At 38.5% G+C, this 20,377-nt stretch overlaps 1 protein-coding gene across 1 annotated transcript in view; it reads left to right on the top strand.

The window, feature by feature from the left end:
- The window catches only part of LOC143925739 (uncharacterized), a 77,687-nt gene that overhangs the window by 35,252 nt on the left and 22,058 nt on the right, over nucleotides 1–20,377 (top strand). Inside the window, exons 28-43 of the mRNA XM_077450191.1 lie at nucleotides 765–944; nucleotides 1,248–1,450; nucleotides 2,530–2,630; nucleotides 3,877–3,992; nucleotides 4,216–4,383; nucleotides 6,237–6,439; nucleotides 7,399–7,502; nucleotides 8,733–8,851; nucleotides 11,445–11,603; nucleotides 13,057–13,256; nucleotides 15,353–15,459; nucleotides 17,379–17,497; nucleotides 17,593–17,754; nucleotides 18,157–18,362; nucleotides 19,314–19,417; nucleotides 19,982–20,097. Of these exons, the coding sequence (XP_077306317.1) occupies nucleotides 765–944; nucleotides 1,248–1,450; nucleotides 2,530–2,630; nucleotides 3,877–3,992; nucleotides 4,216–4,383; nucleotides 6,237–6,439; nucleotides 7,399–7,502; nucleotides 8,733–8,851; nucleotides 11,445–11,603; nucleotides 13,057–13,256; nucleotides 15,353–15,459; nucleotides 17,379–17,497; nucleotides 17,593–17,754; nucleotides 18,157–18,362; nucleotides 19,314–19,417; nucleotides 19,982–20,097 (2,367 nt within the window). The remainder of the gene's footprint in view (nucleotides 1–764; nucleotides 945–1,247; nucleotides 1,451–2,529; nucleotides 2,631–3,876; nucleotides 3,993–4,215; nucleotides 4,384–6,236; nucleotides 6,440–7,398; nucleotides 7,503–8,732; nucleotides 8,852–11,444; nucleotides 11,604–13,056; nucleotides 13,257–15,352; nucleotides 15,460–17,378; nucleotides 17,498–17,592; nucleotides 17,755–18,156; nucleotides 18,363–19,313; nucleotides 19,418–19,981; nucleotides 20,098–20,377) is intronic.

The following is a 20,377-nucleotide window of genomic DNA, read 5'->3' as shown; positions in this document are numbered from 1 at the left end:
CCACACGTGAACATGCTGCCCTTGCGATCTGCATGCGAGTGCCAATGTATTAACATGGCACTCCAAAAACAAATGCTACATGTTTGCAGGCATCAAATTGTGCAGCGAATTCTGAAATATTAGTGCTCGCCCTTCTTTTTCCACATTCTAGTGTGATTTGCAGTCTATTCAAATGAATGGGCTGTCAAATCACACTGCATGGGGATGTGTGTGTTCTGGTGTGAATTGGCTCTCAGTGAAATATATTCCCAAGCCTTTTGTGGCCTTTATGCAGATGTCTCACTTTTTCTGTTTTATTTATTTTATTTTATGCTATAAAAAAAATAACTTGCAGCAGCTGGAAAGAGTAGGAGACCTTCTTTATTCCCATGTAAATCCCCATTGGAGCTGAACCCCCAGGTATAAATCGAATTACATATGTGGGAGACATTTTTCTGCCGATCTGCTTAGCCAGCCACTGGACCTAAAATGTTTCTGCCCTAGCTAATCAAGAAAAAAAGGTAATTTCTTAGCCCTCAGCCTGTGATTGGACAGTTAAGGAGCAGCCGCAATTGACTCCTCTGTCACCCTGTTCTCTCTTACTATATATTGTTAGTACCTGATTGCCTTCTATGGTTGCAATTCCCTTTTCCAGTCTTAGTGCTGCTGTTAAGGGGATTTAGGAGGCTGATACCAAGTTTTTTTAGTTTTTTTTTAACATTTGTCTGAAGTTCAAAAATGAATGGATTTTGTTTCAAGATGTGACATTTGTATTATTATTACAGTTACAAATCATCACAGAAACCAGCGTCTCACAGAAAGTTGAATACCTTTGTACGACTAACGTTTTGACGAATGTGAATGTAACTTTGACAGTCTTGGAGTCTTTGGAGGGAGAGGACGGTGTCACTTCTGCACATGAAGTGGTCACGTTCTTGGGTGACTTCAACGTAGCATACGAGCAGGTAAGGGTACATGCTAGACACAGGCCCTCTGTAAATTTTTATAACTATGTAGTTTGGCTTACTTGCAATAACTGGGTAAGGAAAGAGGACGCAACAAGAATTGGTGTGTAATTTATAGAAAAAAACTATATTGAAATACCTATAGGCAAAGTGATAATACAAAACATAATAACAAATGATAATTCCAATTTTCCAGAATTTAGGTATATAGAGAGGTTACTTTGCTATTCTGCACTGCATGAATTATTAAAACTAACTCAAAAAACAGAATTAAACTTCAACTTTAGACCATTCCTTTCACAGCTCAATGATAAGACTATGACCACGGAAGTGAGACAAGAAGCCATGACTTACCTGTTTGAAAGCTATACATCTGATTTGAATTCCCTGACAACAGAACAGATTTCAAGTTTCAAGGAGACCTTTCAATATTTCATAGGGGGCCTCACATCTGAAGTGGTCCAACAGATCTCAGTCACTATAGACTGTGACTCCTACGACAGCATGTAAGTACCAAGCACCTAAAGGGGGGGGGGGGGTCCCACTTTAAAAGGAAATCCCTGATGAAGTGAAGCCTCACTTGCTTAACCAGAAGCTATGGTTTCAATTGTAGCTTTGTACTTCAGCTCCAGCTATGGACGTATATTTTACCAAATGCTTTTCAAAAATATGTTGGCACAGCGCTAACAATAAACATCTGCAAATGTTAGACTTTGTTAGACTTTCTTCCACCCAGCCATGTATCACAGAAAATATAACACAGTGTTTTCTGAATCAGGTGGGGGCTTCCCATTATTAGCTGCCTCCAAAACGCTTTTGAAGTTTTAGTTATGGTGGGGAGGAGTTAGAACCTCTGGTTGTTTTTTTATTAATGTCTGGGGTCCTGCTGGGAGGATAACCGTCTTACTTCCTGTCTTCATGACATCACAGCAAACAAAGTAAAGGGATTTCTCTCCAATGGGCAAACAGACAATGACCAAAACTTTTTTTGGGTGAAATGGGGAGGAGTTAGATCCTCTTTCAGCTTTTATAGGTTTCTGTGTCCCTGTTGGGCACATTTACCCTCCTGTCCTGTTGCCACCTTTCCACTATTTTGTGCTGCGGGTGTCACTTGAACAGAAAGTGAGGATAGACACAAACAGCAATAAATATGAAAAATTGAGCACTGTAATTATTGAGATTCCAAATGGAATGTTTATTTCCTCATAAACTATGAGTCAACAGGTTTCGTGGGAGTTCCAAGTATCCGCTTCATCAGGGCTTTGATGTTGGTTGGAAGAACAGAGCACAAACTGACTCAGTAATTAAAGATCAGCTTGGTGTACATAAAATAATATAACTATATAATACAAGTTATTATACCAAGTTCCTGCATCTGATTATTGCAGCAATAAATACCCAACAGCCGTCCTAAAACTTACCTACCAGCTCTCTAAAATGAATTACATTATTAGGTTCACCTTTATCATACACTCTTTTCTGAGTACCAACATTGGCTCTGTACATGTTAGAAATGGCCACTGGAATTATCAAATCATAATAATGCTTTAATAAGCTTTTTTTTAAATGTCTTTTCTTATTTCAGACTTAATGGCATCAGCAGTGGGTTTGATGAATTTTCAGAAGATGTCATAAGCGCTGTGTTTGATTGGATCCTACGCTACTTGGATTACCATAGATCTTCAGGTATGAGTTGAGGAAGGGTTAACCATTTAGGGCCAATGACAACAAAAATAAAAAATGGACCTTGGTCACATCCCTGGTTCCAGGTCAGCATCAAAATTTTATGAACCATTAACTCCAAAGAGTACAGCAATTTTGGCAGCTCCTGTAGTTCTACTCTAAAAATCTCATGTCAAATATGCTGCTTGAAAAAAAAAATCTATGCGTAATAGTGGGATTAAATCAGTTTCGATATAGTGATTTAGTTGTAGAAATTAAAGCATGACCCTCAGAGTAGCTGTTGGTAGATCTAAAGCAGATTCTCCAATCAGATCGTAAAATGTGTGTGATCAATTTTGGGTGCTTTCACACCGAGACGTCGGCGGTAAAGCGCCGTTATTTTTAGCGGCGCTTTACCATAGTTTTGCAGAGGTTTTCACATTTAAACCCCTCTAGCAGCCGAAAAAGGGTTATAGCGACCCCCAAAGCGCCACTGCAGCAGCGCTTTGTCGGCGGTTCGGCGGTGCTGCCCATTCATTTCAATGCTCCTTCATCACTCCAAAGATGCTGCTTGCAGGAGTTTTTTTTAACATCCTGCCAGCGTATCACCTCAGTGTGAAAGCAGGGGAGTCATTTCAGGCACTTCATAGGCACTATTTTTAGCCCAAAAGCGCCTGAAAAACACCTCAGTGTGAAAGGGGTCTTATAAAAGACCTGAATTCGGCAATTTTTTTTCTTCTTTATAACACTTTTGCAATTCTTAGAACACTTTTCCCCAATAGGCTGCCATTCTCCACACACCATATCCATTTTTAAGACCCAAAATTTTTAATAAAGAATGTAACACAATGTCCATACAACTCAATGATCTGGCGTATTTCTCTTTATTTCCTTGGGAAAGATGACTTTTAGAAATAATAGGGTTGCCAGGTCAGTATATGTGAACACAAATCAACAGGTAGCAGGAATAGCATGAATGAACTGTCAATAGCATGAACAGCATTATGGTGCAAAAACAATGAATCAGTGGCTTTAAATAAGCAAATAATTATGTATCATGATTCTTCACCCTGTTATAAACAGGCCCTTTGTCTCAACTGCTGAAACACATTTTCTAGGAACTGGTCGAGTATTTTTCCCCTAGTGGACAGAAGTAGCATTGTGTATATTCAAAACAAAACACTACCCAAGTCACTGGCAAGAAGGAATATACTATTTGTTTGACTATTACAAATGTCATGTAATCTCCTTTTCTAACCTCTTCTTACAGGTGGCTGTAGCAGCTTGTACACAGATAGTAGGAGTTATATCCAAGTCATCTTCCAGAGCTTTGCCTCTAAAGCTACAATCTATGAATATCAGTACTACTACAACAAGTTTAACGCGGTAATTAAAGTTCTTGTTTTACAATATGTCACTCACAATGTAGATTTGGACAGAGAATTAAATATTGCAAATATTGGGAACCTTTGGGTTTGTAAGTTCTGTTAGTCATGGTCTTATAGTGGTTGCCAAGTCTGAAAGTAAAGGATTTCACTTTACAGTAACTGTTATATTAATCAACTATCCTTCAACATTTTTGTCTAAATTCTTGTTCTTTCCTGTCTAGTATACCTGCCTGGACCTCTTCTCTGGTACACAGCTGGGCAACCTTCTTGCGAATACCACAGCAATCACAGACCAACTGGATGCAGCCCTGATCCTTGCTGAAGTGAGAGATCGTGATATTGAGACTGTCACATCATTTATGACTGAAGTAAACGTGGTGTGTCAACAGGTCAGTTAAAGCTCTAGCCTTACCATCACAGTTTCACAGTTGTACAGGTTCCCCTGCTTGAAATTGTTTACTCTGAGCTTACTATGAGCTTCTCACAATGTGCATTAACAGCTGCAACAAGTCAGATCGAGCACACCTAATTTTATGGATGGAAGACATCCAGCATCATCTTTCTTAACCACGCTGACTGTCCCTGGCTCATCCGTTTCATTCACTGAATTCCAGTTTATGCAACCATGGAGGTACAGCATTACATGTGGGTGTAATCTAGGAGACTGTATGCAAATGCGGCCTGCCCAGAAACACCTACTCCTCCAGACCGACATTCACCTATCAAGTTATTGTGATTTTTGAATAAAGCCACTGCTTACATCAGTGCTGAGGGCACCTGAGAGGAGTACTGACATAGCATAATTTAATGTTTTTAATAAACTATGTACAGCACCATGCTGCCCACCCCCCCATTCTTGCATTTCGAAGAGAAGCAAAAAGACCCACCAATGATGTCACTTGGTCAACAATTTAAATTGAGTACAGCGAAAGGTTTTATTTAAAAAAATAATTAGTATGTCGATGAGGCCAGATTTATGAACCAGGGAAGCAAAAGTATAAGAGGGAAATACCTTTGGTTTTAAACATAACAATTACTACAATATCTTTTCCATAATGAAAGAACTTTGAGATTTTCAACTGGAAAATTCTGAAAGGAAGTGTAAGCTTTATACGCCTAACCTGCAAACAAGCTCTAATGCCGTGTACACACGACTGGTTTTTTCACTAGAATAAACTCTGATGGTTTTTCCAACGGAGTTCTGCTGAAACGGACTTGCCTACACTCGATTTCACACAAAAATCCGATCATTTAGAATGCGGTGACGTACAACATGTATGACAGAACTAGAAAAAAGAAGTTCAATAGCCAGTAGCCAATAGCTGCCCTTGCATCGTTTTCGGTCCATTAGAACAGCATACAGAGGTTTTCCCGATAGGAATTGATTCAGTTGGAAAAATTTAAAACATGTTCTATTTCCAGGTCTGTCAGAATTTTCGAAAAAAAAAGTCCACTGAAGCCCACACACAATTGGAATATCCAATGAAATAATTCCGTTGGACTTTTTCTGCCACATTACATGGCCAAAAAGCACCCGTTGGACACCTTAGCTTAACAAAATTCTAGTGGCCTTGTTTCATAATGACTAGCACTGGCTAGTAAAAATGTTTTGCACAGGGTTTACTCCAGCACAATAATAAGTCAATATAGGTTCCTTTATATAAAGTGATTATGTTGCGCCCCAAAAAAAGAGAGTGGTCCCTGAAATATAAACAAATTGTGGAAATGTATTTCCCCGGAAGGCAGTGAATCAATACAGCTTCCATTAAAGTTTTCAGCATTTGCCACATCTGGGAGTGTTGAATGCCGATGTGTCTTCTGTTAGACAAAGTAATGACAACTGCCACAAGGAACCACTGAAGGCAGCAGGGGCCATCAGGCACTCTACACATGAGCAGGTGAGCTGGATGCGAGGACTTTATCTGAGCACTTGAGTTCAGACTCAGAGAGGTAAGTATTTACAGTGGTCTGTTGCAGGGGCCATTCTTTGGAGCCTCTTCAGAATGTAAAAGAGTCCATTTAAGAGTTAATACTTAAAAAAATGCTTTTTTTCTGTGAACAACACACAGGTTAAATTTATATACTTCTCACAAATTTCTCCAAATGTTTCCTGACCATAAGGAATGCAGTTTGTTTAAAATTTCACAAGATGTTGTCAGTTTAGATGTGAGTGGTGCATATAAAAGTTCTTCCTACCTTTTAAATGTGTTTCTCTTTGTTTATTCCTTATTGCCTTATCCAGAAAAACCTTACACAGCTGCCAGACAGTAATATCCAGAACTTGATTTTCACAACGGTGTGGTCAACAGTGACTGAAAGCATAACGACATCAGCCGAATATGAATTATGGTTTGGAGACTTATTCAGCTATGTGATCTCAAGTTCTACGGCTTCCGACATTGCCTCCCTTAAAAGTGACGGCTCTTGTGATTCCCAAATCTCTGTGTATGTCTACATTCATCTACCTGATGAGCACAACCTTTTGTTTATCTGTATTATCTGTAATGATTGTTTGCTGACAGGATTTAAAATGGGTTAGGGAAGTCAGGACTGGCTCAGAATGATGTCAATAATAACTTCTGTCTGCAAATTGGATGATGATATGAGTTCAAGGCACTGGGCAGGATAAGCACACAAAATAAGGCAGGAAGAGCTAAGGCCGATGTCCTTAGGAAATGCTGAGACTTCTTAGGGAAATTTTGTAAACTTGTTCTCGGCCTTAATGATGGAGCAGTTGTATTTTGTAGATAACATACTCAGGACTAGGAAGAAAATCTTTTACAGGCAAGCAATAGTTAATGAAACTGTGTTTTTATTTTCCTTTCTGAACTAAGCATACTTTAAAAGGGCAGTCCAGTTAGCAGAAAACACAGCTGAAACCTAGATAAAACCTGTTCTATCGCCCATAGCCTAATGAAAGTAGCAGTGCTTCTTCTGGTCTGTAGTTCTGCAGACTAAGTACCACTGTCCCACAATTTACCCCCTGTAAATTCTCAAAGTAGGCCTACATAGGCCTCATTCACAGAATTGGTTCCTACTGCTGGAATTCCAGGGCCGGTATCCTTTGGATAGCATAGAGGGTTGGCCTTTGGCACAGAGGATCCTAGTGCAGGAAAGGTGACTATTAAAATAAGTGATTATATTTAAAATTGGAAGGGTCAGTGTTAGGATTACAGGTGGTGTTAGCAGTAGACTTAAGGATTTAATGGAGGGTTAGCGTTAGGGTTACATTGAGATTTAATGTTAGGGTTACATGTAGGGTTAGTTTTAGGGTTATATGTGGTATTAGTGTTAGGAGTAGGATATGGGGAAGGGTACTCTATTTTGTTATAAATGTAGCATAATGGGTTTGTGTTGAATGGATTCAATTGATGGTTTATAAAATGTTTCTGCTCTGTATGCAGGGTTGGGGGCTTAAGTAAGGCTTATTCCAAACTGGGCGATGACCAAAAAGAAGCCATGTATAACAGAATCAGGTCATTCAACCACGATGTCCTGAGTACTACAGGTATTGTTAAACGCTGAATGGTAGCTCCCTTATTAAGAAGACTGTCTAGCAACATTTCCATCTTCACTCTAATTCTCTCCTGACTATGTTTATTCTGACCCTCCTGGTACAATCCATATACAGATGGTCAAGGATTATCAGTTACAAAAAAAAAGATGTTTTACAATACATATACATAGAAAACTACCAGATTCAATCAATATTACATTCATAAGATTATTAAAACACCTAGTTTGTTTTGTTCGTTTTGAATAGCGGTGAAGAGTTAAAACATCTGTAAGGTTTTCTCTTTAGTTTTATTTTATTTACTTTGCAGATGGGAGAGGGGCAGATTTCATCAGGAGAGACAGTAATTAGACCAATATTAGACATTCTAATCTATCCTCACTAAAAATCATTTTTTTTGTCTCTGCCCCCACTGGAGAGATTTTCCTTCACTTCCTGTCCTGACAGATAATGTGCAGAAAGCCCCCTCCCCTCAACAAGGACACCGAAAATCTGACACTGGTTCTAACTCTTCCCCGGTCTATATAAAGCAAAGTAAACATTTTTGGCTGCAGCTGGTCTTAACGAAAAATGTAATAAAGATTGCAGCTTAGCAGTCATTTGGTTTTGCGGCTGCATTAGTCCTTTTTTTCAGGCTATAATCATTTTTGCAAGTAGAGGAAAAGTACCTGTTGATTTAGAATTCCAATGCTCTTGTAAGTTCCTTTGCACTGAACTGATATCTCAATGTAAGCTTTCTCAGCTATCGTCTGTGAACTACAAAACATGTTGTCTCTTTGTAATGGAGATAGAATGAGGAGGAGGTGTTTTGCAGTTCAGACCAGGAAAGCAACCTAGGATGACAACGCTGCTCCTCCAAAGATGCAGTGAACGGGTTGTCACCCTAGGACAGTAAAAATGTGTTACTGGTAGGATCATTTGATTAGAACAAAGAGAAAGGGAAAAAAAGCTTTAAAAATAAATTGAATGCAGACATCTATGTCCTGGTAAGCTGCAATATATTATATTTTCATTTTGGGGTTTATATACTCTATCTATCTATCTATCTATCTATCTATCTATCTATCTATCTATCTATCTATCTATCTATCTATCTATCTATCTATCTATCTATCTATCCATCTATCTATCTATCTTTATAGTATATATACATATGTATATTTTTTTCTTTATTATTACTTCTGACATTTGTAGTCTATTGTTAATGTCAATGCTTTTGTCCAGATTCTGCTTGCTCAACTGAGACTGGAAGCAGTAGTGAATGGGTTGAGAAACTCTGGGGAGAATTCAAGGCACAGGCTTCACTTGATGATTTTAAAGCAGGCAACCCGAAATTCGAAGCAGTAAGTATTCTGTAATATAATCATATATATATTTTTTTAAGAGAGGCATGCAAGATACTAAAAGTAGGCATTTTTAATTTCCTATTCCATTTACGTGGTGGAAACTAGAGATCTACAAAATCTTCAGATTCACAGAGCAGAAAAGTAGTATTATATTTAAGTACATTACTCCTGATTCAAGAGTCTGTGCTGCAAAATATCTGACCACAAGCATAATAAATAAAACAAATATCCTAAACTATCTCTGCTGCATTGGGGCTATCAGCCTTCCTGCAGTGAATAGTCCTGGGTGGCTTTTTTAAGGGAACAATTTGTTTAATTACTATGACTAGGGCAACAAAAAATAACTTGTCAAAGGGCTCGTGTACACTAGTGGTGACCTCTGAAAAGTAATCTGCAGTGGAAGTGAGGAGGCATGCACATGGTTATGGGGCAGTTGTGGCGTGCCCCCATTCAGTCAAATTGGTCACTCACATTCGGTGGGTGGGAAATACTGGCTGGGGGCAGTAAAAACACTGCAATTGTAAACCTAGACTAAGGTAAATAGAAAATATTTCTTAGTAAAAATTTGTATTGAGCTAGCAGGTGTAGCTCTAGTGACCACTTCTTGCACATTTAGCTATGCATCCTTTCCAGCTTTTCCAAAAGAAGTCCATTGATCACAAAACTCACACAGCAAAACTCAAATTGAATGAATCAGAGCAGTATCAGATGGCTTAGTCTTAAGTGACAGTCAGACAAATAATGGCCTAAAGCACGCAGTGGCAGCATAGTAGTGCTCTGTTAATCCTTTCTCATTTTGTTAAAATTCTATTAGCAAAATGAATATAGTGAATATAGGGAGAGTGTTAAAACAAAAAAATGGTGTAAAACTGGTCCAAAAAACAAAACAAAAAAACAACCAAAATAAACTTGCCCTGAAACTATTTTAGTTTCCCCTTAATGTGTTAAAAGTAGATGCCAGTTGGACTATCTATAGTGATTAATAAGAGCTGTGCTTCCAGCCTGCCACATTTCCCAATCAGAGGCATCGGTCCTGCCAGGGGATTTAAATATAACATCATGCTTCCTACAGAAGCAGAATAAAGATGAGTAATATTTATTTTTGAAGCGCCTGGATCTTGTTCTTAATCAGCTCTCTCTTGTATAGCCAATCACTGCATAGTTATAGTGTGCATTAGCCATCACTTTTTATTGCATGTCAATGATTAATTCTGGAAGGCTGTAAGCCCTGCTACTCTTTCCTTGTGGCCCTCATTGAACAAAGCCTCAAGGCTGGTAAGCAATCTTTAAAGTTTATGGATAGTAAAAGATCACAAAATACGTTTTACTACATTAAATAAAAAAAGAGAAATAATACTTTTCAGTGCACCCCTCTGCGGATTTTCCGTCAACAAATGTTGGATTTGAACTTGTTGGTGGAAAGTCTGACCGTGTGTATGCTCCATCGAACATTTCTTGGTGGACTTTCCACCAACAAATGTTGGCTAGCAGGTTCTCAAATTTTCCCCCAACAAATTTTTGCTGTGTACACAAGTCCGTCTCACAAAAGTCCACACATCAATGCTCACCAAACACAACATTAGCAGAAGGAGCCCAAAGGGTGGCGCATGACTGTTGAATTTCCTTTTTATCGACTTTTGTACGTCACTATGTTCGTAATTGTTGGCCAACATTTGTGTGACCGTGTGTATGCAAGACAAGGTGGAGCCAACAACCTTCGAACAGAATTCCACGGTTTTGTTGTCAGAAAGTCCGATCGTGTGTACGGGGCATAAGAGTGCTATCAAATGTTGTATGAAAAAAAGGGGACAGCAATAATTGAATAAAAAAAAAAACTGGATCTTTTTCTTGCAACAAAAATTATGCAGAGTTATACAGGTTGAAAATAGACTCTTCTGATCTACAGTAGAAAATTGAGTTGATTGATCTTAGAGGGAATTATTTCTGTAAATCCTATTATCCTTCTGTAAAGCATATTTGGCAACACTTGCTTAGTTGACTTCCTTTGGAGCAATGCAGTAAGCATTTGTGTAAGGCCGCGTACACACGCGGGGACTGTTCGCCCAACTTTGTCCGCTGAACAGTGTTTCGGCGGACAGTCCGCCCGTGTGTGGGCTTTCAGCGGACAGTTTCAGCGAACAGTCTGCTGAACAAAGTTTTTCGGAAATTCCGAAAAACTGTCCGCTGAAACTTGGTTTCAGCGAACAGTCCCCTCGTGTGTAGGCTTGTTCGTTAAACTAAGTTCCGCGCATGCTCAGAAAGGATTTACACGCCGAAAGTTGTAATGCAGTGTATAGGACGTCGTATTTTCCGTCCCGTCGTACATGCCGTTCACGTCATCGCGCACGGTTTCAGCAAACTGTTCGTTCGTCGTGTGTGGGCAAGTCCGTCCATGCTAATTTTGAGCGGACTGTTTGCTGAAACTGTTTGACGGACAAAGTTGAGCGAACAGTCCCCGCGTGTGTACGCGGCCTAAGATTGATGGATATTTATTTTTAATATTGTTGACTATGTAACAATATCAGCAGATATGAAATAGAAAATGGAAATGTATGTGGATATTTACATATTGTCTGATCATTTCTTGTAGTCTTCTGCCCTGGACGTATGCACCGGTTCTCAGGTGGCAGAATACGCTATTGCCAATGGAGCCCTGAACAGTGAAGAAGCCATTGCTCCAGTATTGGACAGCATAGACACCCCTAACAAAGTGAAAGACTTCTTAGACCAGTGCAACAGTCAGGCTCCGGTAAGATTTAAACTGTTATGCATGACAGTTTTGCAAACAAGATTGTGTCAATGTCATTTCCAATTAAAGTGGTATTAAACCCAAAAACAAACATTTATATTGCAGTTATATTGTATTCTTTTTGAAGATGTCTTTCCTTTATTTTCACCTGATGATCCAGCCAGTAGGTCTGTTGATTTTCAAAAGAACAATCTCTTCCAGGTGTATCAGTTTACAGGGATGAAACAAACCAATCCAGACTGGCAGGGGTGCTTACAATGACCAGTTTTTTTATTTATTTATGTAAAACCTTTATCCCAAAAGAAGATTTTTTTTTTATGTAACTGATTTCAAAGTGTGAGCTGGAGTTTGGCTTCAATTTGTTAGTACATTTAATTCTGTTAGTACATCTAACTCCCCCCCCCCCCCTTCAAAATGACAATGCTGCTGTCCAAAGGTGCCCCTGTACTCCTTCATCCAGAGTGGGGGTGCTCTAATACAGGATGTGTGTTACTGGTCAGATTACCAGTAAAAAACTGAGGGGAAAAAGCTTAAAAAAATAAAACAAATGCAGCCACCACATCTAATGATATTATGAATATGACAATTTTTGTTATAGGTTTAATACCTCTTTAAAATATATTTTATAGTTAAAGCCTAACAGCCCCATTTTTTATTTTCTCTTTGGATTTAGAGTTCAAATTCTTGTTAGATCCTAATTTCTTTTTGTGACATAATTGGAGTGGTTTTTCCTGCAAATTGAAGGATGCTGTATATAGCCAAAAGCTTGTTGGCCAGTTCATTCCAAAACTGTCAACATTAAATGCAATTGGTCCCCAATTTTAGGCTCTAACAGCCTCCGCTCTTCAGGGAAGGCTTTCCACAAGATTTTGGAATGTGACTGTGGGAACTTAAGCACATTTGAGCCAAAAGAGCATTTGTGAGGTCAGGTATTGATCCTGGCTGGTAGTTGGCATTCCAATTCATGCCAAATGTGTTAATCTGTGTTGACGTCAGTGCTCTGTGAAGACCACTTGCGACCACTTGCGTTCTCCATGACAAATTCATCAAGCCATGTCTTTATGGAGCCGGCACACACATGTATACTGTAGCATTAACAGTTCCCTTTACTGGAAACACCTGAACTCAACATACGTTTTGTTCTTAGAGATCATCCCACCAGTATCTAATCATAAAGTGTCCAAAGATATAGTAGTGTGGTTGGATCAATCACCCCCATTGGTCACCAGAACACAAAGGGAGAGTAACTCTTCCTAATAGGGATACAGCTATGGTATGCTGACATGGCTAAAACTTAAAAGAGCTGGCTATAAATGAGCTTTAACGTTGCTTAGCTCATGTAGCTTAAGAAAAAGGGCAGGCTATATGGATCATTGAGCTTTTATCTTTTCTTTTTTTTTGCTGTAATTTTTTGGGGATTTTGATTTTTAACTTCATGGTTAATGTTTTGTAGGAGCAACTGCAGAACAGCCCAGTGGGAGATCTGATCCTGAACAAAACCTTTGAAATCCTCACTCCAATCATAAATAATTTCCAGCCTTCTGACTGGCAGGAGTGGACGCAGGTTACACTACAGAACGTCTTGCACAAAGTTGATGACACAGAACTGGAGAAAATTAAGTACCCCCTGACCTGTGCATCCTATCAACAACTGTACGTACATGTGTTGTTTCTAAATGCTAGTTGTTTTATTTGATTTGCTGGTTGTCATGTGCATTTGTGTGTAAATATTGCATATGCACACCGCCTATCTCTGACTTGCAGTCAGGCGGTGGGGATGTATGCAAGAGTACCTTTTATACTTTAAAAATTTCTCTCTGCAGGGGTGGGGTTAAAGGTAGACCTGCACAGCAGACACACCCTCTTTCTTCCCTCTTAGCAGAGAAAGCTGTTTCTTACCTAGTAGTCAACACAGATGCCTATAAGGCATACTGGCCCTGCTGAACCTTCTTATTATAAAACCTGTCATGCTTTTCAAACTTAATGTCATGGGTGCACTCAATAATAAACTTAGATTTTTTTAAAACCAAGAATGGAAAACCAATATTATAATTAGAGAAAAAAAATATACATTTTTAAAGAGTTTGTGGGGGTTTTTTTTATTTATAGGGATAGCAAACATATTTCATTTAGAGATATACCAAGAAACATGACTAGGGTAGAAAAGATGATTATCATTATAATAGATTGACCAGACATGACATCGACTGGATCTTTAAGGGTCATAGCCGCCTTTTTATTAACCAAATATAAATAACATATTTAACATATCCCCATATGAACATACAGACAGTTTTCAAGGGACCCCAAGGTCTTTGTGGGCATGTACTTCAAAAACCTGTGTAATCCACCATTTTAGGCCTCCAGCCGCAAAAACACCAACTCAGAGACAAACCAATATTGCAGGTTCCACGTGCCAGAATAATGGGAGCCATACCCGAGATGGGTCCCTACAAATGTACTTTGTTGCCTCTAATCATAACACATCCAAGGACCTCATGCCCCACCCAGCCACTATGACAAAAGTGCCCAGACCCCGTGACCTACCAAATAAACAAAAAACAAAGACCAAAACAAATTTAATAAGTTGTCCCATCCAGGGTCTCTTCCAACTGAACATCTCCCAAACCCTTCTCACGTCCCCAACTCCTGAAGTTTCACTTGTTCTACCCTTTCTACCAATCCGGTGAGTACCAACTACTTCTATTTCCTTTTGAACTCATCACGACTGCTCCTATGCTGAAACCAAGTCATGTTGAACCTTTGCCTAGGTTTTTTTCTTTTTACTCCGGGCCTAACTTAATTACTGTATTAGGATGCCGGTGTTGAGCAGACAGCCATTCATGCAGGCACCATCTGACTATACCCAGAACTGGCATGGGGATCCTGCAGCAAAAGATTGACACCTCATTCCATAACCTAATTTTTCTGGTACAATAGTTTTTATTGTAATGAGCATGACCATAACCTAATTTTTAAGGGTACCTTTATGATTTAACTTTATGGTATAACAAGTACGGAAACTTGGCCTGTGCAAGGAAAGTGCTGTATATATGAGTATATGTTTTATTTATTTCAGGATTTCCATGTCTCCTTTTGTACACAAGTGACTCATATAATCAATTTAATTGAAAAGCTGTGTGCTCTTTCTGCTTTACAATAGCAAATCTGGTTCTTGTATAAAGTGCTGCTCCTTCCCCACTGGAAGGAACAATACTTCAAATACTTTCTCTAGATGAGTCAAGTGGCACAGCAGCCCTGATGCAGTGGGGGAAAGGGCAGGAAAATTCTTGAGGACTAAATGGGGCCTTTAGCAGGGCTGCACCTTATAAATCTTTTTATCTCACAGCAAGTCTAGCGGACAGGGGCTGAAAATAACAAAATCTTTGAAGGCTTTCTTGATGTCAAGCACACATGCTGGTAGCCATGTGGTTTGGGCTTTGTAGGCTTTAAATTACAGGACCGCAGATGCTGATTTTCTTTTCTAAGATGTGAGTTGACTAAAATTCTGAAATCATTGGATCAGCGTAACAACCAAGCAACCAGCATATTTCACCAATTAATGAAGGTCTGGAGAAGCAGTTTTTCTATGCATGGGACATGCAGGCTTATTATTTTTAATCACAGTAATGATTTTATTTGATCCTGCTGACATATTATGGTTGCCTTGAAGCTTCATGTACATCTTTTTTTAAATCATTTCAGTTTTAGTGCAGAGGATAACATAAGGTCATTTTCTTCTCCTACAGGCTGACTGGATTAAACAAGGTGTTTGATTCAATGAGTGAGGACTCACGGCAGTCTGTATATCACAACTGTATCCAACCACAATTTGAGTCCGTTTTGCCTACATCAGGTAACCCAAATAATCTGTGTAATGGCAATGTTAACATCTTTGGCCAAAAAAAAATCATTAAAAATCATAATATTGTTTCAAGTCTTGAGATACTGAGAGCATTTTGAATTTGTTTATAAACCCTTAAAGTACTATTGTTCTTTATTTTAAATATGAGCTCCAGAAGTTCCTGTAGTAAAGTTTAAAACACCTCTAGTTCCCAAACAATCATACTAATTCCAAGCATTGATTATGGCTGAGTCTTCCTGTACCTCCAGGGCTCCTCCACTTATACTAATCACAATTTATTGTACTATGAGTTCATGTTTGTGGGAAGGAGTGCAATTAGCTTGAAAATATGTGAGCACAAGGGTATCACCCTGGTAAAGTAGGAGAAGGATGATAGGTTTTTTGGACTTTAACCATACCTAACAAAGCTACCAAGCAAAAAGAAATGCTATCTATGATGTAATTTGTCTAAAAAAAAGTTTCATCTTTTATTTCAAACAGTATAAAAACACATATTACTCTCTGTATAATACATTACAAAGATAAGCATATTAAATCTTCTGAGAAGGTCAACGTGTTTCTCGGATCATCCTCTTCATCAGGACCAACAGAATTGAATATATTGAAACAAGTAAATCACAGGTAGTTTAAAAACAAATCCAAGATGGATGCAGTATAGCATGCTCAATGTTTATGGTAGGAGAGGTCAGTGAACTTAAGAGATAGCCTTCTGGCCCATGGGAGGGTAACCCTTAGGTACACATATAAACCATATAAACCAAAGTCTGATATGATGTAAATATTTTGTAGCCTTAAATCAAGGGTGGAGTCCAAGTAGGTTAAAGTGCATATTTTAAAATTGAAGAGCTCATCAAGCCTCTAGTTCAAAAATGGAAAAATGACACATAGTAGTAGTTCAATATCCTACTGGGACCCCATTGGTTGATGCAGGCAGATGTACATCACAGATAAAAAAAAGGGACACCCATCCAGGGATAAGCCAAACAAGACCTTGTGTGGGGATCAGAGGTGGTATGTCTCACCCCAACGCTTTTACCCTGGAAGGAGAATTGATAACTTCTCAGAAGATTTAATACTCTTATCTTTGTAATATATTATACAGATAGTAATATGTGTTTTTATACTGTTTGAAATAAAAGATAAAACTTTTTTAGACAAATTACATCATAGATAGAATTTATTTTTGCTTGGTAGATGTGAGCATGGGGGTATATTTAAAGTCCCAAAACCTATTGTCCTTCTCCTAATCACAATTATTGATTGTGGGTGTCTTCTTGCACCTCAAGTACTCAGCCACTCATTCTAATCCCCAGCATTGATTGTGCATCTTCCTGCACCTCCAATTCCCATTGGCTATACTAATAGGTAGTACATTTTGAGTGCCTTCCTGCACCTCATTGACAATGATTGTGTGTGTGTCTACCTTCAGCTCTAGGTTCCATTGGCTATACTAATCCCTAGCATAGATCGGGGGGTGTTTTTTTTTTTTGCTGCACTTCCAATTTCTATTGATTATAGTATACCCCAATGTAATTGTGTATGTTTCTGTACCTCCATTCCCCATTGGCTATACTAATACCCAGCACTGATTGCAGATATGTCTTCCTCAGCTCCCCTTTCCATCAACTATACTAATCGCTAGCACTGAAGGGAATCCAGTGGGCATAACTGAGAGACAACGGATACAGGAAATTATGTAATGAGATTCCATCCATGAAGTAATTGGCCTAATAAGGAAATGATTATATTATATTATATTTCCTTAAAATTAGGTTCTGTTCTAGTAATATGGAGCAAGCACCTCATTATCTATACATGCGTATTAGGATAATCTTTTGGCAAATAAGTCTGTATGACATTAAAATAAATACAAGGAGCAGTAAAATAAAAAAAAGTCTTCTATGTTATAGGTGTTAAGTGTGGAAGTGCAACAGATAATGTTGAAGTCTGGATCCAAAACAACTTTGGCAGTTTCTCCTCATACATAGAGATCAGTGAATATATAGCATGGAACACTCACTACAATGCTGTGAGTATTAGTGCAGTATTTGTAACTTTTATAATTATCTATTTTTTTTGTTATAACACCACTGATTGTATTTTTGTTTCCTTGTCATCCTCCAGGTTAATGATATCACAAATTTGAGCCCTAACCAGCTGGCTGATGTCGCTATCTCTGCTGTCAACGATGAGGACGTTTCTTGCCAGGTTGCAGCCAGGGTGCGGAAGTTTGATGTTAGTGAGGTCAACGGCTTCCTGAATTCACTGTCTGTGACTCTGCAGCAGGTATGGTAAAACAGGCAAAAAAGGGAAACTAAAGCATGTTTTCAGCAATTACACATTTTGATTCAATATTGCCACCTAAATGTAATTGTAATATCACTTTCATGTTTACTTGCCCATCTGTTATGTCAGACAGCGCAATCTGTGTTCTTGCAGCTCAGATAAGATTACAGATAGATATTAAATTGTATTCAGATTAAAAGGTGACCCATACATTTTCAAAGATCCAAATAAGAGGTGTGTGTATATATATATATATATATATATATATATATATATATATATATATATATATATATATAACATTTGTAAGAGGTGTAGATATATATAAACATTTTTAATACTTTCCTATTGATTTCTATAACATTTCAATTGTGTGAATTTTGTATTTGTCCTGTTTTACAGAAGAACATCAATTTGGTGTCAAATGTGGTCGGTTCTGATTTCCTGTCTGCATCTCTCTCCATCATCAGTAGCTCTCTATCCTCCTATAGCTCTAGCAATTGGGAAGACTTGGTGACTGTTAGGCTGCAACCATTATTGTTCAGCATAAACTCGAACCAGTTGTCCACCCTTTTGGGATCTGCTGACTGCGATGCATACAAAATTATGTAAGCCTGAGATATCTCATCTATGTTAAAATTTGCTTTTAATGTCATTATAAATTGTTTTCTGAGCACCCCTGTGGTCAGGAAGAGTGTCCTGTAACCTAAAGCACCGGTGTATTAAAGTGTATGTAATGACAAAACGTTGTTTTTCTATTTTGGATAGATTTACCTACAAAATTAGAGAGTTGACATAAGTGCATGAGGTGAGGAGAAAGCATCCAATCTGGACACATTTTCTGGTGACAACTGTCCACGATGGGATTTTCCCTCACTTAGGCTCCATTCACATAAGTCCGTTTTTTGATGCATTTTGCAGAAATGCAAGGACATTTTTTAACATGGGTTTCTATGGAACATGTTCACATCAATGCATTTTTGTGCCTCTGCGTTTTTGGAAAGGGTCGGGGACATTTTTTCATGCAAAATTCAGCATTTTGCATTTAGTAGAAGTCAATGGACCTGCATCAATAACGCAAGCACCATGTTTTTACCGTGTTTTTGCCACGATTTTGCCGCGATTTGCGTTTTTCCTTTTTTTTCCCCGTTTTTTTTCACTGTATATATCTGGTTGCTAAGCAACCACAGTGTGAAAAAAAGAAAAGAAAAAAAAAACCCACAAAAGGCAAAATGCAGCAAATTTGCGGTAAAAACACGTGTCCAAAAACGCAGCAAGCACGCAAAAAGCACTGCAAAAACGCTCAAAAGCAACATGCATAGATGTGAATCGAGCCTTAGGGGAGATTTCCTCTCATGTCCCATTAAGTCTTCAAGACAGAATGTGAAGGGAAATCTCCCCAGCAAGACTTACAGGGGTTACAGGGGTTTTAACTTTCCCCTACACCATCCAAAGCTAAAAAAAAAAAAGCGTTGGCTATAAATACACTGTACGTTTTCTGTGAAATGTAAAAGCAGTGTTTCACATTCTCTATATGATTTTTCTTTTGTGTCGCACAGTTTGCAGCAGTTGAATGCTAATTTTGACAGCTTCACACCTGACAATCGCCAGAGTCTATTTGGAGTTTTGTATGACTATATCAGGAGCAAGAAAACGAATTCAGGTATAGTCAGCACTTAAATGGCAATACTACACTATAATAAAATTAAACTGTTGAGTTGTCCCCATTTTGGTGAAAGCTGTGAGATTGCATATTTGTTATTTACCGTATTTCCTTACTAAAAAGGGATCTTCTTGTCTCTATAGTTCTTGCTATCACTTTTTTCCCAGCCTATGATGTTTGATGGAGAGAGACATTGGAGGGCATGTACTAAAACTGGAGAGTGCAAAATCTGGTGCAGCTCTGCATAGAAGCTTCCAGGTTTTGTCAAATTTTAATTGAAGCTGAAGTTAGAAGCTGATTGGCTACCATGAACAGCTGCACCCGATTTTGTGTGCATCAGTTTTAGTAAATCTCCTCCTTTGCGTTCCCCTCCTGTCATAATATGCATGAGTTCCACCAACCAGGGTCAGAACAACTTCTTAACATAATAAAGAGGTTACTGTGCATACTGCCGCGTCACCAGAAATGCACTTCAAATGTATGTTACTGGAAGGAAATGTAAAAAAGTTGAATTTGTTTTTCAGGCATTTTACAGTCAATTTTCTATTATTTGTTTCTATGCAGGTTTCTGTCCTCAGAGTGGAGACGACAGCACCGCTGCAATCACAAACTCAATAGGCAAATTTGTATCCTATTTGACTTATTCCCAGCTCAAGGAAATCTATCCCAGTTTCAGTTGGGTAGGTGTGCCTTTACTTCATACTGGCCAGGATGACCCTTAGCATAAAATAGCATGAAGCGAAGACAGTCTGTTGCTTATAGCATCTAATTATATTAGTCTAACATTATTAGAGTATTATTAATATACTGGATTTAAAATAAAATGGCAACAGTTTGGACAGCTCTTTACAAAAAAGGGGAGACAATACAGTTGCAATACAAATCAATACAAGAGGGTTTGGAGGGCTCTGCTCATGAAAGCTTACAGTCTACCATAGATTACAGTGTAAAGACTCATTG

Source organism: Lithobates pipiens, unplaced genomic scaffold (assembly GCF_037356315.1).
Source record: "Lithobates pipiens isolate NorthernLeopardFrog02 unplaced genomic scaffold, aLitPip1_a1.2 Scaffold_22, whole genome shotgun sequence".
Lineage (NCBI taxonomy): Eukaryota > Metazoa > Chordata > Amphibia > Anura > Ranidae > Lithobates > Lithobates pipiens.
The sequence above is the reverse complement of the archived record's forward strand: the minus strand, read 5'-3'. Positions and strand labels throughout refer to the sequence as shown.